At 41.2% G+C, this 12,780-nt stretch overlaps 2 protein-coding genes across 4 annotated transcripts; one reads left to right on the top strand and one right to left on the bottom strand.

The window, feature by feature from the left end:
• Positions 1–410: 410 nt before the first annotated feature.
• LOC100833552 (OTU domain-containing protein DDB_G0284757) lies at positions 411–4,112 on the bottom strand. 2 transcript variants are annotated; one of them, XM_024455304.1, is made up of 11 exons: positions 3,978–4,007; positions 3,684–3,784; positions 2,564–2,781; positions 2,339–2,412; positions 2,182–2,236; positions 1,971–2,045; positions 1,770–1,843; positions 1,636–1,684; positions 1,114–1,198; positions 892–948; positions 411–726 (listed from the first exon to the last, which is right to left on the bottom strand). In XM_024455304.1, exons 3-11 carry the CDS (start codon positions 2,732–2,734, stop codon positions 683–685), a joined length of 684 nt encoding a protein of 227 aa, XP_024311072.1. In that variant the 5' UTR covers positions 2,735–2,781; positions 3,684–3,784; positions 3,978–4,007; the 3' UTR covers positions 411–682. The 2 variants fall into 2 exon arrangements, with proteins under 2 accessions (XP_024311072.1, XP_003563393.1); XM_003563345.4 differs by lacking the exon at positions 3,684–3,784 and having other exon boundaries at positions 3,978–4,112.
• A 2,270-nt stretch (positions 4,113–6,382) lies between these two features.
• On the top strand, positions 6,383–12,140 carry LOC100832932 (protein REVEILLE 6). 2 transcript variants are annotated; one of them, XM_010242280.3, is made up of 9 exons: positions 6,383–6,844; positions 7,369–7,426; positions 7,770–7,893; positions 7,979–8,146; positions 8,296–8,409; positions 9,439–9,548; positions 10,287–10,346; positions 11,468–11,562; positions 11,656–12,140. In XM_010242280.3, the coding sequence occupies exons 1-9, from the start codon at positions 6,585–6,587 to the stop codon at positions 11,669–11,671; spliced, it is 1,005 nt and encodes a 334-aa protein (XP_010240582.1). In that variant the 5' UTR covers positions 6,383–6,584; the 3' UTR covers positions 11,672–12,140. The 2 variants fall into 2 exon arrangements, with proteins under 2 accessions (XP_010240582.1, XP_010240580.1); XM_010242278.3 differs by having other exon boundaries at positions 6,389–6,844; positions 7,970–8,146.
• The last annotated feature ends 640 nt before the right edge of the window (positions 12,141–12,780 follow it).

The raw sequence follows: 12,780 nt of genomic DNA, 5'->3' as shown, positions 1-12,780 counted from the left end.
GGGCTGGGGGCAGTGGCAAGGTAATCTCTGAATCTGGATTTAACTGAAGTACATGAGTGATTCTTGAAAAGAAATAGGTATGTGTTCATCTAAAACAAAACAAAAAAATTGAAATACGACTATAAGTTTTTCCAGCAATAAATGCTGAAAGGTTTTATGATCTATGTTATTATTAACACACATCTAAATGAATGTGTTGTGCATTAAACACCAAAAACCACAAAAACACACCTGGTGCTCTATTGGTAGCAGTAGCACATAGGTCTAGCTTCAAGTTTACCGTGCTACCATGTATATATTTTTTAACACTACTGTGTATTCTGGAGATATGAATAACTCATAAAGCCATAACCATGCAAAATGAACACTTTGCAATGCACTACTGTACTACAACATAAGACTCATGGAGCTGAAAGTTAAAAGCTCAATCTGTTTTCTCTTTGCAAAATATATTGAAGTTGCTGTACAATTTAGCTCATAAGCCTACGCAAACTCAGGGCGTGTTTGGAACACGGGGTATTTTCGTGGTTGTTTCCTGCCAAATTCTTGGTTCTACTAAACAAGGCCTCAACTTGGATTTTACAACGCTGGCCATGGGATGGGAGTAAGTGCTAGCGGATAGTACTACAGACATCGCCAAACTGACGGGACTCAGGGAAGCTCCTCGGAATTCGGGACCGCCCTAGAACAGCCAATGCTTCTTCTTAGTTTTGCGAGTCAGGAGATCTGCAGTGTACACAGCAGGAGCTCATTTAGAAGTTAGAACGACCACCGACCAGATAATAAAGAAATATGCCTAAAGTGGAAGGGATTGTTAAAATTTATAATGGCTTGGAGAAAATGTAAATGCAAATGTTTCACCAAATCAGCAGGTCTAAGCAAAACACTCACCGTCAGTTCCATACAAGGAATTGTAGTGTACTTCACACCAGAAGCTCAGCCAGAGCTCTGAAACAGTGACATGGAAGGATTAGATAGCATATCTCTGATGGAATATAAACACACCGTCGTGGAAATGGAAATATGTCTGGAATGCATGATTATATCAAGAGCATAACAGACATTAGAACTAAATATATGAGTGTTGGGGGCTTGGAGCATCTCAGTTCTCACCTCTTGTGGGAGTCATATCCCTGGGGACTATCTCAATTAGGCAGGTGTCTCTAAATGACGTCACCAAACAAATTTTGGCACCGAACTGTCGGCAAGTAGATATATAACAGGAGCAGGGGTTAGCCAAATTACAAACATGGGAAAATGACATGTTAATGCCATGAGCACGAGTGCTGATGAAAACATGAAAGCTCTGAGAGAAGCACTAGTAAAGATTGCAAAACCCGATTGATCAATAAACCTCATATCGTAAGTTTCAGCACAAGAATATGAATGAATGCTAACAGTCAGAGAAATATCGAACGCCTTCGATCAGAAATTTAATATCACTTTTCATGGACCGGGAACCAATGACATCAAGCACACTTACTATTGCATACCTCAAAGTACGATTCTTAAGGGATGTGGATAGAAGTTACATGTGTTTGAGCTATTTTCAGAATGTTAGGGACCACAAGAACATTTATCCAAAAGTGCCGCAGAAACCATCCAGCCATCTTTAAATTAGAGGTGTCATGTTACCCGGTCTGCAGCCGCTTGTAAGGTCAGATGATCGCCCCATTCCCCAGATCTGCAGGAGATACGTTACAAAGCTATGAGCATACTCAAATTTTAGTATAGCGTCTCAAGCAGCCCAATCTGTGCTCAACTAGAACCTTTTCATTTTCTTCAAGTACACCTTATATTCCATTGGTACATAGCCTTCATAGCGTTTCCTGAACTCCTTTAGCTAAACAGCAGAATAGCGCTTCAGAATAGTTGCATATCCATGAAATTATATGATCAAGTATGCAATGTGAGTAATGTATTTATTTAGGTTACTACAGAATGTCCATGGGTTGAGACAAACATATTACCTGTTTCATGACTGCCTTCCTCACATGTTTGTGATACTCGGGATTGCAGAAGATCTGGTCTGCCAAAGCTCGAAACTGTAACAACAGGCCAATAGTGGCATTAAAATGGGAATAATATTGATTAAGTAAGAATAGGAAATTTGGCATGTTATCTTTAAAAGTAATTTATGCAAGTCTCCTGCATTGGGGGGGGGGGGGGGGGTAAACAAACCTGGCAATTCCCATCTCCCTCTATTTGAAACTCAGCCAAACCATAAGTGCCCAATCTGTCAAAATAAAAGGTGCATGATCATATATATTTTATAAGAATAATCTTACAAAATGATGTTCACATTCAAGTAGAAGGGAGGGAGAGATCTGATCTTTACCTTTCCAACAATCTTTCATGATCCAAAGTTGCATTGTCAACATCAGGAATGTCCCCATTAACTCGAGGAGTGTGCTGCCATAACCATAAGACAGGGTGTCAGTACTTTTGTCATAAAGCTAAGAAATTTTACAGATTATGGAGTGCTACACCGACTAGGGGTAAAGCTCAAGCAAAGAGCACTAAAAGATTAAAGAGAAAGAAATGATGATTAACTCTTAATTACCGGGATTGAACCCAAATGTAAGAGGCGCTTCCCGAGACTACGTCCACTGTCGTTCCTTGCTTGGGCAAGGAGGCTACCTATGGTTACGGACACTTCCTCCTCGCTCTCCTGAGTGCTGCTGCTGATGCTTGAACTAGAGCTTTTACTAACACGATCATGTTGTTCAGACATACTATCTCCACATGAACATTTGACAAGATCTTAGACCATCCGGTAGTCTTCAAAGAAAGAAAGTAGCAGCAAGTTACTGCCAGAGTCAGGCAACATATATTCAAAACAGCAGTTAATACTAGACAGAAGTCTCAAAGCAACTGATAGCAACCAACAAGCTTATTTTCTCAGCATTGTACCATCCAAACATTTCGTTGTTTGCTTACTCAAAACTTAACCAGCCAGTAAGGAGATATTCAGATCATGGCTGTGTACAACATTTAGATGCAGAGGCTGAAAGATAATGATATTCTTCCTTTGTTGAAAAAAAAGGAGATATTCAGATCATATTTTGATTACTCCCTTTCCTTACGCCTCATAATTAATACCTACACATGGATTCTTCCGGGATATGTAATCCAATCTCAACAAGCCAAATGGCACATGACAGGGACTAGCAATAATGGAGTGGATAAGAAGCCAGCAACACTGCAGTATAGCGAAGTGTGCATCTCTCGGGTGTAATTCCTCTGCCTCTGATGAGTGAAAATTTCAGACAGTTCCAACTCCCAATACCTCATTGCTCCCTATCGAAATTCCAAACCTATGAGATCAGGCTGCTTTTATAGGATCAATGCAACACTGACGGTGATCCGTGGGTGAACTGAACCCAGGACAACCCAGAGGGTTGTTTTCCGGAGGAATCAAACTGATGAACCAATCAATCATAGATACTACTACCGAGTAAGCACAACACGTAGGAGTAGCTCAAATAAGCCACAGATTAAGTTCACCTCTCCTAGCAATCTAGCATAGTAATACCATGATCAAAAAGATGAAATATTATTCTATCCAGCAAATTCACCTGGGTAGATAACTAGGTCGAAAATTATTAGGTTGGCAATGAAGCAACCGGATCTTGGATGAATCAATCTAACGACTAATAAAGGTCCTTTTTTTTCTACACTACCTGTATCAACCAACCACCAGACGATCTTCGCTCGTCACTTCAAATCGAGCTCAAGCAAGATTCTCGATGATCAGGAGGAAAAGCATCAGGCAAAAAAAAATCTACATAGTAAAGAAAACATCCAAAGGGCCAGTAAAGAAATCAAACCCTCCTAAAGATAAAAGAAAAGAAAAGGAGAAGCAGCAGCAGCGAAGCTTCAGAGGTCGGCGGCGGAGGGCGCTGACGGAGCCGAATCGTGATCAATCGCGAGAAGGCCCCATCGGGGGAGATGATCGGAGAAGGGAAGGAACTTACTGGCTTCTCGGATCAGGGCCGGCCGCCGCGCGCGCGACAAGAGAGGGGGTCGAGTTCAGTAGCTCGCAGCAGCACTTGCTGTCGGACGCGAGAGGAAAGAGGTAGAAATTGTCGCTTTCTCTTCCCTTTTTCTTACTTTACAATTTGATATTTTTCTTCTTTGTTGTAGGGCAAATTGTTAATTCACACCCGTAAAGTCGGTTAGATTTGCATAAACGTCTGCCTCTTTCGTTAATGTAAGGCCTCTCTGGACAGTAGGAATCCAAAAGGCAAGTATGCACTAAAATCACGACAAGTATTTAAGAACGAAGGGAGTATTTTTCAAACAAAAATCTCTCCCCTTTCCATTATAAAACATAACAAAAATACAAAAATGTTTCGGACTCACGACAGAAAAGAGAACGAGAGAAAAAGAGGAAGAGAACCAATCAAGAACACTACACGGGTAGGAAACCCACTCGCCAGATCCTGCAATCAGGATCTGACTATGGACGAAAATCTATCCCTGAGCTACGTTCCTATCAGATGAGCAAAACAAAGTGCAGAATAGTAATAGGAAAAAAATATAGGATCGAAATGTCATTGCATTTTGAATACTGTAAGAATTCAAAACATAAGAAATGTTTGAAAAAAGTGTCTGAATGTTTCATAGAAAAAATATAATTTTTTTGAGATTAGATGGAATAAGAGAAGAGAGATATATAGAAGATGCATCAGAACTTTCAAAGAAAAGTTTCAAAGAGGTTAGACCTCATGTTTGGATTTCTCCAAAGTAGAATTTAGAGAAAAGTTTCTATCCTATGAAATTCCAACGGTGCAAATCCTACTATCAAAATGACATCTATAAGAATTATTCTTTACGGTCAATTTTTTTTATTTTTCCTTCAAACATCCTACGATCCAAAAAGGTTAGTAGTAAAATTTCTGTATCCAATGTCAGAGTCCGGATTAAATTTCTTTTTCAGTAATAATAACGAAGGAATTTTGATCGGCACGCTCACAGGGACCGTCATTGAAAAATGGCGATGACCGGGGGCTGGAGCGGAGACGGCAATCCCCAAGCACAGAAAGGCGCTTTTGTGTCCTCGGTGACGTATTTCTCTTGGGCTCACCACCTAACTTATCCCGATAATAATAAAAAATAAAAACAATAAAAAACCGTAAGAAAATATCCTTCTGCCTCGTGCACATCAGCGTCCGCAGGAGCCTGGAGCATTCCCCGGTCCTTCAATTTTATCCTCCCCTTCGCCGCACAAGCATTTCTATCCTTCAATTTTACAAATTTTTTTTGTCTCTGCACAGCAGTACTAGAAGTCTAGAACACCGTTTGTTTCTCTATCGGCACCTGCAGCGTGGATCAGCAGCCGTCGGCGTCGGGCTTGGCCAGTTCTGTCGGCCTGAAACAAACCGATCGGCCGGATGGACCGCCAGAGCTTGTATCGTGGGCCGGTTTACGAAAGCTTTGGTTGGGGCAGAGGCAAAGTTTTCCTGAAAGCCGGCACGCAACAACCTACAAAGTTTATTTTTCTTTTTGCGAGAAAAAAAATGGTCCTCGTATGGCCCCCTAGGCTCAAGCCATGGTGAAGTGTAATTTGCATGTCGGCAGCCTCTTCGTCACTCCCACCTCCAAACGGATAAGATATTTGATAGATATTACTCCACATTTTTGGGTACAAGGGAAGTGACTAGACATGGATAAATTTTAATATGTGCGTTTAATATGGTCTACCTTTTTTTTTTCAAAATCTAAATCCTCCTAGTTTGATCCTGTTATACTAATAATAACATCGCTAATTTTCTACTCGGTCCTAAATATAAGAACTCTTAGTTGTCTCCTAAGTCAGGCGTCTTGAAGTTTGATCAAGTTTATAGAAAAAGTATTCATTAGAAAAATAGTACTCACTCTGATCCTAAATTCTTGACTCGAATTTGTCCAAATATGGATGTATCTATTTTTAAAAAGCGTCCAAATAGACGTAATATTTCGACAACAATTTATGATCGGAGGAAGTATTATTTATCAACTTTACATCAAATTGATTTCGAGTTACGATTGTTGGTAGAATTTCTATGAACTTGGTCACAATTTATTTATTTTGCGACTTAAAATAAATCTATTTTTTTTACATTTCCATTTAATAACTGGCGAACGCATATGCAGCAGCAGCAGCAGATTCGATCCAAGGAAGAAAACGAAACGGGAATACAACGAATATCCCCGCAACTTTGCCCGGCCAAGCAAGCAGAGAGGTTCAGTACTTCAGTCCAGCACACCGACGAGGGATGCACACGCGTTCGGTGCACGAGAGAGCATCGGGGGAAAAAAAAAGGCCACCCACCCCACAGGCCACAGCCCCAAGCGACCGACCAAGGCCACGCTTGTGGCCAGCAGCGAGCGAGGCGAGGCGTTCCCCGAAGCAGCTAGTAGCGTGCACAAACAACAAGAACAACATCCCCTGCCCGATCCCCTTTCGAGTCGCCCCTGGCACGCGCGCTGAGCACCACATCACCACCCATCGTCATTCCATTCCCCACGCACCCGAGAGGCCGAGAGAGAAACCCTAGCCCAGTCGAGAGCCTTCCGAATCGGAGCTGCTGCTGCTGCGGATGGTGTCGATGAGCGCGACGCCCAAGCCGCTCGAGGCCGCGGCCGCCGTGGTGGCCGGCGGAGGCGGAGGGGGGGACGGAGCGAAAGCGAGCGGGAAGCAGCCGCCGCCGCCGCAGCAGCAGGAGCTGGTGCTCGCGGCGCCGATGGCCGTGCCGGCGGAGGAGGAGGCGAGGAAGGTGAGGAAGCCCTACACCATCACCAAGTCCAGGGAGAGCTGGACCGAGCCGGAGCACGACAAGTTCCTCGAGGCCCTGCAGCTGTGAGTATTCGTTGCTCCATTTTCGCCGCCCCTTCGCCTACTCTTAGTCCAGAAAAAATCTGGTGGTTTGTAGTCCGGATTGGTGTTGGGTTTGCTCTGCCTCATGTGTGGGGCGGTGGCGGTGTGGGTAGCGGAAGTAGAATTTATGCATCTGCTTCACTAAATGCCAGAATTTTAATGCCAAAGTTTAATCTTTTGGTGGACGGTTCTATGAGAATTTTGCTGAATCTGTTAAATTTCCTGGTTTGGGGCTGCCAGGCACTTTTCAACCGTGCCTCCTGGCATTTTGGGGTAGTTCTTATCGTAGAATGGAATCTTGGGTTTTGATTCGTTTTACGGCTGAAATGTGGTAAAAGTACCCGGGGCTCGGTTCGGGCGGTGTTTTTATTGTATGCTTGTAGTTTCAAGGGATTTGATGTGATCTGTTTTAAGATGGGATTCAAGTCCAACCGATGTAACACCGGATGAGGGTTGGTAACTGAGCATTTTCTCTAACTGCCCTCTTTCTTCTTGTCTTGTTGTAGGTTTGATCGTGATTGGAAAAAGATAGAAGCTTTTGTTGGCTCAAAAACCGTGATACAGGTATGGTTTGTAGCTGTTTCATATTTCTGCCTTCTTGCTTTGCAAATGTGTACTAAACAAATTAAATTAAACAGTGTTAATTGTCTTAGCTGTGCCTTTTAGTGTGACACACATTAATATACACATTTTTTAACTTTCATAGTGAGATTTGACAAAGTGTAACATTGTTATACACATTGTTTAACTATTGCGTAACACACATTATTATAAGTGAAACGAGTTGAGTTTCGTTGACAAAGTTGAATAAACGATAGAATTGCCAATTGTGTTTATTAGAGAGGACAATATCATTAAGAAAATTAGCGAGCTATAAATCCTCTTGACACTGCATTTCCTTTGACAGATAAGGAGCCATGCACAGAAGTACTTTTTGAAGGTTCAAAAGAATGGTACAGGTGAACATTTGCCCCCACCCCGGCCGAAGCGTAAGGCAGCCCATCCATATCCACAGAAGGCCTCCAAGAGTGGTATTTATCTTTCATATTTCTAGGCTCTGCCATGCACTGTTTCCAATTTAGGTATTAATGATTCAAATTTATTTAGCCCTTGCAGCACCCCAAGCCGTTTCATCACAACAACCCCCTCTTCTGACAGCGACGAGGGATCAAGAAGGGGTTATGCCTATGGATACATCTATCGTTGTACCAAACACAAGTGCAAATGCTGCGGTGCCTTCCTGGGACAATGCCCTCGTTCCTTTTAGTGCAGATCATACACAAGGTTTGTTATTTACTATCCGTATAACGGAAACCCCATTTGGCTCCCAAGATCCAGTGCACCCTATAGTTCAAACATCATGAAAATCATGTTTTGAAGTTTGAAGATTAACGATTCATGGAGGAAATACTAAGGTTTCACATATTTCGCAGGTCCAGGTGCTGGTGTCGCAACCAATAACTGCTCTAGTAGCATAGAGAGCCAATCTGGAACTTGGCCAACTTCTGAGGCAGTTGAACAAGAAAATGTGCTTCCACCACTCCGTGGTGAGTTTTCTCATGCAGCATTCACTACGCAAATTCATCATGACAACTTTTATCTAGGCCAGCAGCTTAGTTGTGATGGATTGAAATTTTTGAAACCGTTCTTTCCTTGCCCCAGTGCTATTAGATATTATTCTGTTATATTAGCCTTGGTGTATCAATGCTATCTTCTAATTTTATATATTTTGATCCATGTTCGGCAGCCTGGGCCAATCTGGTAGGTCAGTGGAAACTAAGTTTTGAAGTTGATCTTCTGTCCTTTAAACCTGTTTGAGATTAGGATGTTACTAGGAAGCAATTGGCATTTGGCAACCCCACACAAATATGATTTCCAGGTTTTTCATAAACTGTAGAAAAACTGTAAAATTGAGGAGCCCATCTCCTTTCCTAGTGTTCTGTACTCTCCGCCGCAGGAGGTCGACTTAATTCTTTGAATTGATGTCACAAGAATAGTAGAACTAATAGAGTTGTAGATGCACTGTTGTTTAAGTCCCGTGCATTATTCTTCGTTGGACATCCTGGCACACGTACCGACGTACATTGACAACTAGCAGGCTAGCTCATTCTTTCAGTCATTAAGGTCATTGTAGTTCTGCACATGGAATTTAAGAAGGGAAAGCATAGTGTTGACTGAGAAATCCCTGACGAATGACTTATCTCTTCTGTATATTTGAAAGGATCAATTATGAAACACAATTGAGCCTATCTGTTGAAGGTATGCCCAATTGTATTGTCTTATGAAGTGACCTAATGACATAGGCCAGCTTATAACTAGCAGCCTCAAGCCTTGCAGAGTCAGCTCTTTGTTTGAGAAGCCTGGCCTTTTGATCTGAGATGATAAGACACCAATTTGTCATGTCTGAACTCCTAATGTGTTTTGTTCGTAACATGTCCATGAATTCTTAACGTACTATGCAATATATTATATTTTATTATTATTTAAATATCCCTTAAGTAGAAATATGGGCAGGAGACTGAGTTCATTTTTACCACTGTACCCTTAACTTTTCTGCTTCCTGATTACACATGCAGCTATGCCAGATTTTTCCCAAGTATACAACTTTCTCGGAAGCGTATTCGATCCAGATACTAGTGGGCATTTGCAGAGGTTAAAGGCGATGGATCCGATTGATATGGAAACGGTATGGCTGCTGTAAGATCTATTTTTTTTTTACCAGAGAAGTTTCATCATTTTACAATAGCCTTTCTATTTCAGTGACACTATCTGCTATGTAGCTCTATGGCTGATTACTGCTTCCGTTTGCTAGTTTTGGGCCGTAGTTTGGCTATAGTTGTCGTGTAGAGATAGTTGTTGACTCGGGAGACTCTAGTAGTCATGTCCGAATGATCATACATAGAGTGCATTCTTGAGGTTTAGATACTTTTTCTGATATCCTGGCATAAATTCTCTTTTCTGAACACAGTTAGAGTTGAAAACAAATCACAGTTACTATGTTCTCTAGAGTTATAAATTCTAGTAGTACTGATGTTAGATGAGTTTCATGTACTAAAGTTTTAAGGATCACTAACATTTCACAATGCTCATGCTATTTTTAGAATATAAGAAACACTAAGTGTTTTCCATCCCTGAGGCTAAATCATCCAGTTGATGTAATCAAATAAGCATTGCCAAGCGCCACATTTCCTTTTGCACCAGAAAGTAAAACCTTTCAGATACACAACATTATTTTGAGTTGCCTGTATTTTCTCTTCCTCTCTGTTCTTCTCTCTTTATTTTGTTAAACAGTCTTGAGTTCTGGTTGACGCATTTCATTGTTATCCGTTCATGACTGTATTTCATATGATTATTGGTATTTGTTCATACGAACTTTGGTGTTCAACTTGTAATGGATTTATCTGTTGAATGGATTAATCTACAGGCAGTACTGCTGATGAGAAATTTAGCGTTGAACTTGACTAGCCCAGACTTTGAGGCCCATGTAAGTTTTATTTCTTCTTTTTCCACACCTTATAGTGGCAATCAAATATTTTTACCATACTATCATTAAACTTTGCAACAACTTTACCCAGTGCAGTAATTCCATGATATTAGTGTCTTCACTCTCAGATGTTTGTTACCACTGTCGACCATTGTCCATAGAACTCCCTGAAATTCCGCTATATGCTTCACAATAGTAATGGAAACAAAAACTCCTAGTATTCTGATTTTAAAGTCACGTGGTTTCTAGACAGTGCACAATTAGGGTTCTTATTAGCTCAAATCTTGTTCCATGTTTGTGCTGCCTAGTAAAAATTTGGAAAAATAATTATTATCTACTCCCTCCTTACAAATATATTAGGCCAAGACGGAATTTCACGTGAAACTTTGACCAACTATTAGACTAGTAGTATGAGGTTATTCTGATGCAGAAGTGGTGACACTGGATTTGTACTGAAAATGCTTTCTAGTGTTATACCTTTTATTATACACATATTATTTTTCTAATAGGTGGACAAAGTTTGGCATAGAAATCCTTATTAGCCTTATATTATATTTTTGGATGGAGAGGGTACTTAATTTCATTAGACTGGTGTATTTGAAACCTATAACTTCAATATATTATCCTCCCTACCTTGACATAGCAACTATCTGTTCCTTGAACCTTGATTAGCTTTCCTTGAGTGACATCTTTTCTCCTGCCATGTTTTCACCGGGGGATCTGTTCCGCTAAAAGAAAGTGTGAGTGCTTGATGTGTTAGCATCGTGCTGATCTTTCCATACAATCTGCTATTTCGTTTGTTTCACTGTGAACTTTTAGCTTGCAGGAACTGAACTCACTCTATCTCTTTTCAAACGTAATTACACTTATGAGTGATGATCGATGTCATGACATTATAATAGTGTAATGACCGTAGCCCATAGAAGCAATATATGGAACATGTTATGCCCATGTAACTCTGAAAATATGCTCTTTTTGTGGTCCTGAAGATACTGTTTGTACATATTAACCCTGTTCATAAGCGGTATATCTTCTGTTTTGCATGGGACTTCGAGAATCACTGTTTGCCATGTTCTGATGTGCTGTTTTGAAATCCTGATCGGTTCATCCCCTGATTGCAGCGGAAGTTGCTCTCATCATATGGTTCTGATGGAGACCAAATAAAGTCCGAAGGCCTGGAGAACATCGGATCCCAGAGTTGCCATCTCCCATCCATGTAACACTTCATTTCCTCTCCATGTTTATGTGCATGTGAGCTAATACATATTGCATCTCAAGTTCTCAACAAAGAGCACTTGCATTTTTCCAGGGTAACAAGTGAGTGAACGAGCAATTGACTGTTCGCCATAGAAGCTTCAGTTGTTTCTGCTGAGATGGTTGTGCTCTCCTTGTACTGGACATGCGGGTGGCTTGTCTGGGAGTCTACAAATGTTCGCAATATGTTGTGGCAGTGACGTTTGTATAGCTTTCAGTGATGCTCTAACCCTAGGCTAGTCTCGCTCATCAAGTTGTAGATAGCCAGTTTTGTGTGCTCATGCAAAATTCTTTTCCTTAGGGTGAGGCATAGCTCAAGTCAAGATGGTTTTGTATGTATACACCTATATATACTCGTGGATGTAAATATGTGTTATTGTGTAGTGCTTGAGATACTGCTGAGTCTTCGATGAAGGGCACGAGGCGTAATACACTGAATAATCTTACCTGTTGTATCCTCCAGTAATGTACTTATATGCACCCTACTGCTATACAATGGGAGTTCTTTACCTGCTTAAGTATACCTTGAATCTGTAAAAACTTCCTTGTCTTGAGTATCTATCGTATTATGCTGAAATTTCGTTGGGCCCTTTCATTTTATTGACCCTGTAAAAGTTGTCTTGATTGTTGAGAGTATTGTGCCCAATTTCATTGGAGTATGCAGTTTGGCATTGTTGGCATTTGACGTTTTGATTTCCTTCTGTTCCATCCGGGCGCACCCTAATCTGTAACTTGTATCCATCTCAGATTCCCAGAACAGCTGCAGGTGTAGATGTACTCTTGTTGCTGTTTTAAGTTCTTGAGTCGTGATCTGGCTGCAGTAGAATGTGAAGTATCAGGTAAGTTTTATTGAAATGTTTGAAGTTCTAGAGTCGTGATCTGGCGCAGTCTGTAGCTTTCAGGCCTGCTCTTTGTACTATCTTCGAATTATCTTAATCTTGCAGTATTTTTTAGTAGGCGTCGTATCTTATGAATCTGGGGTCATGCATGTATCCGTGCATCCTGTACTTTGCAGCCTTCCGCAGCCTTCGGATTGCAATCGTGCGTGCTCTAATCAGATTTGAAGTTTTTTGCACTTAAACGGGGTCATGCATGTATCCGTGCATCCTGTACTTTGCAGCCTTCCGCAGCCTTCGGATTGCAATCGTGCGTGCTCTAATCAGATTTGAAGTTTTTTGCA

This window comes from Brachypodium distachyon, chromosome 1, assembly GCF_000005505.3.
Source record: "Brachypodium distachyon strain Bd21 chromosome 1, Brachypodium_distachyon_v3.0, whole genome shotgun sequence".
NCBI lineage: Eukaryota > Viridiplantae > Streptophyta > Magnoliopsida > Poales > Poaceae > Brachypodium > Brachypodium distachyon.
The sequence above is the reverse complement of the archived record's forward strand: the minus strand, read 5'-3'. Positions and strand labels throughout refer to the sequence as shown.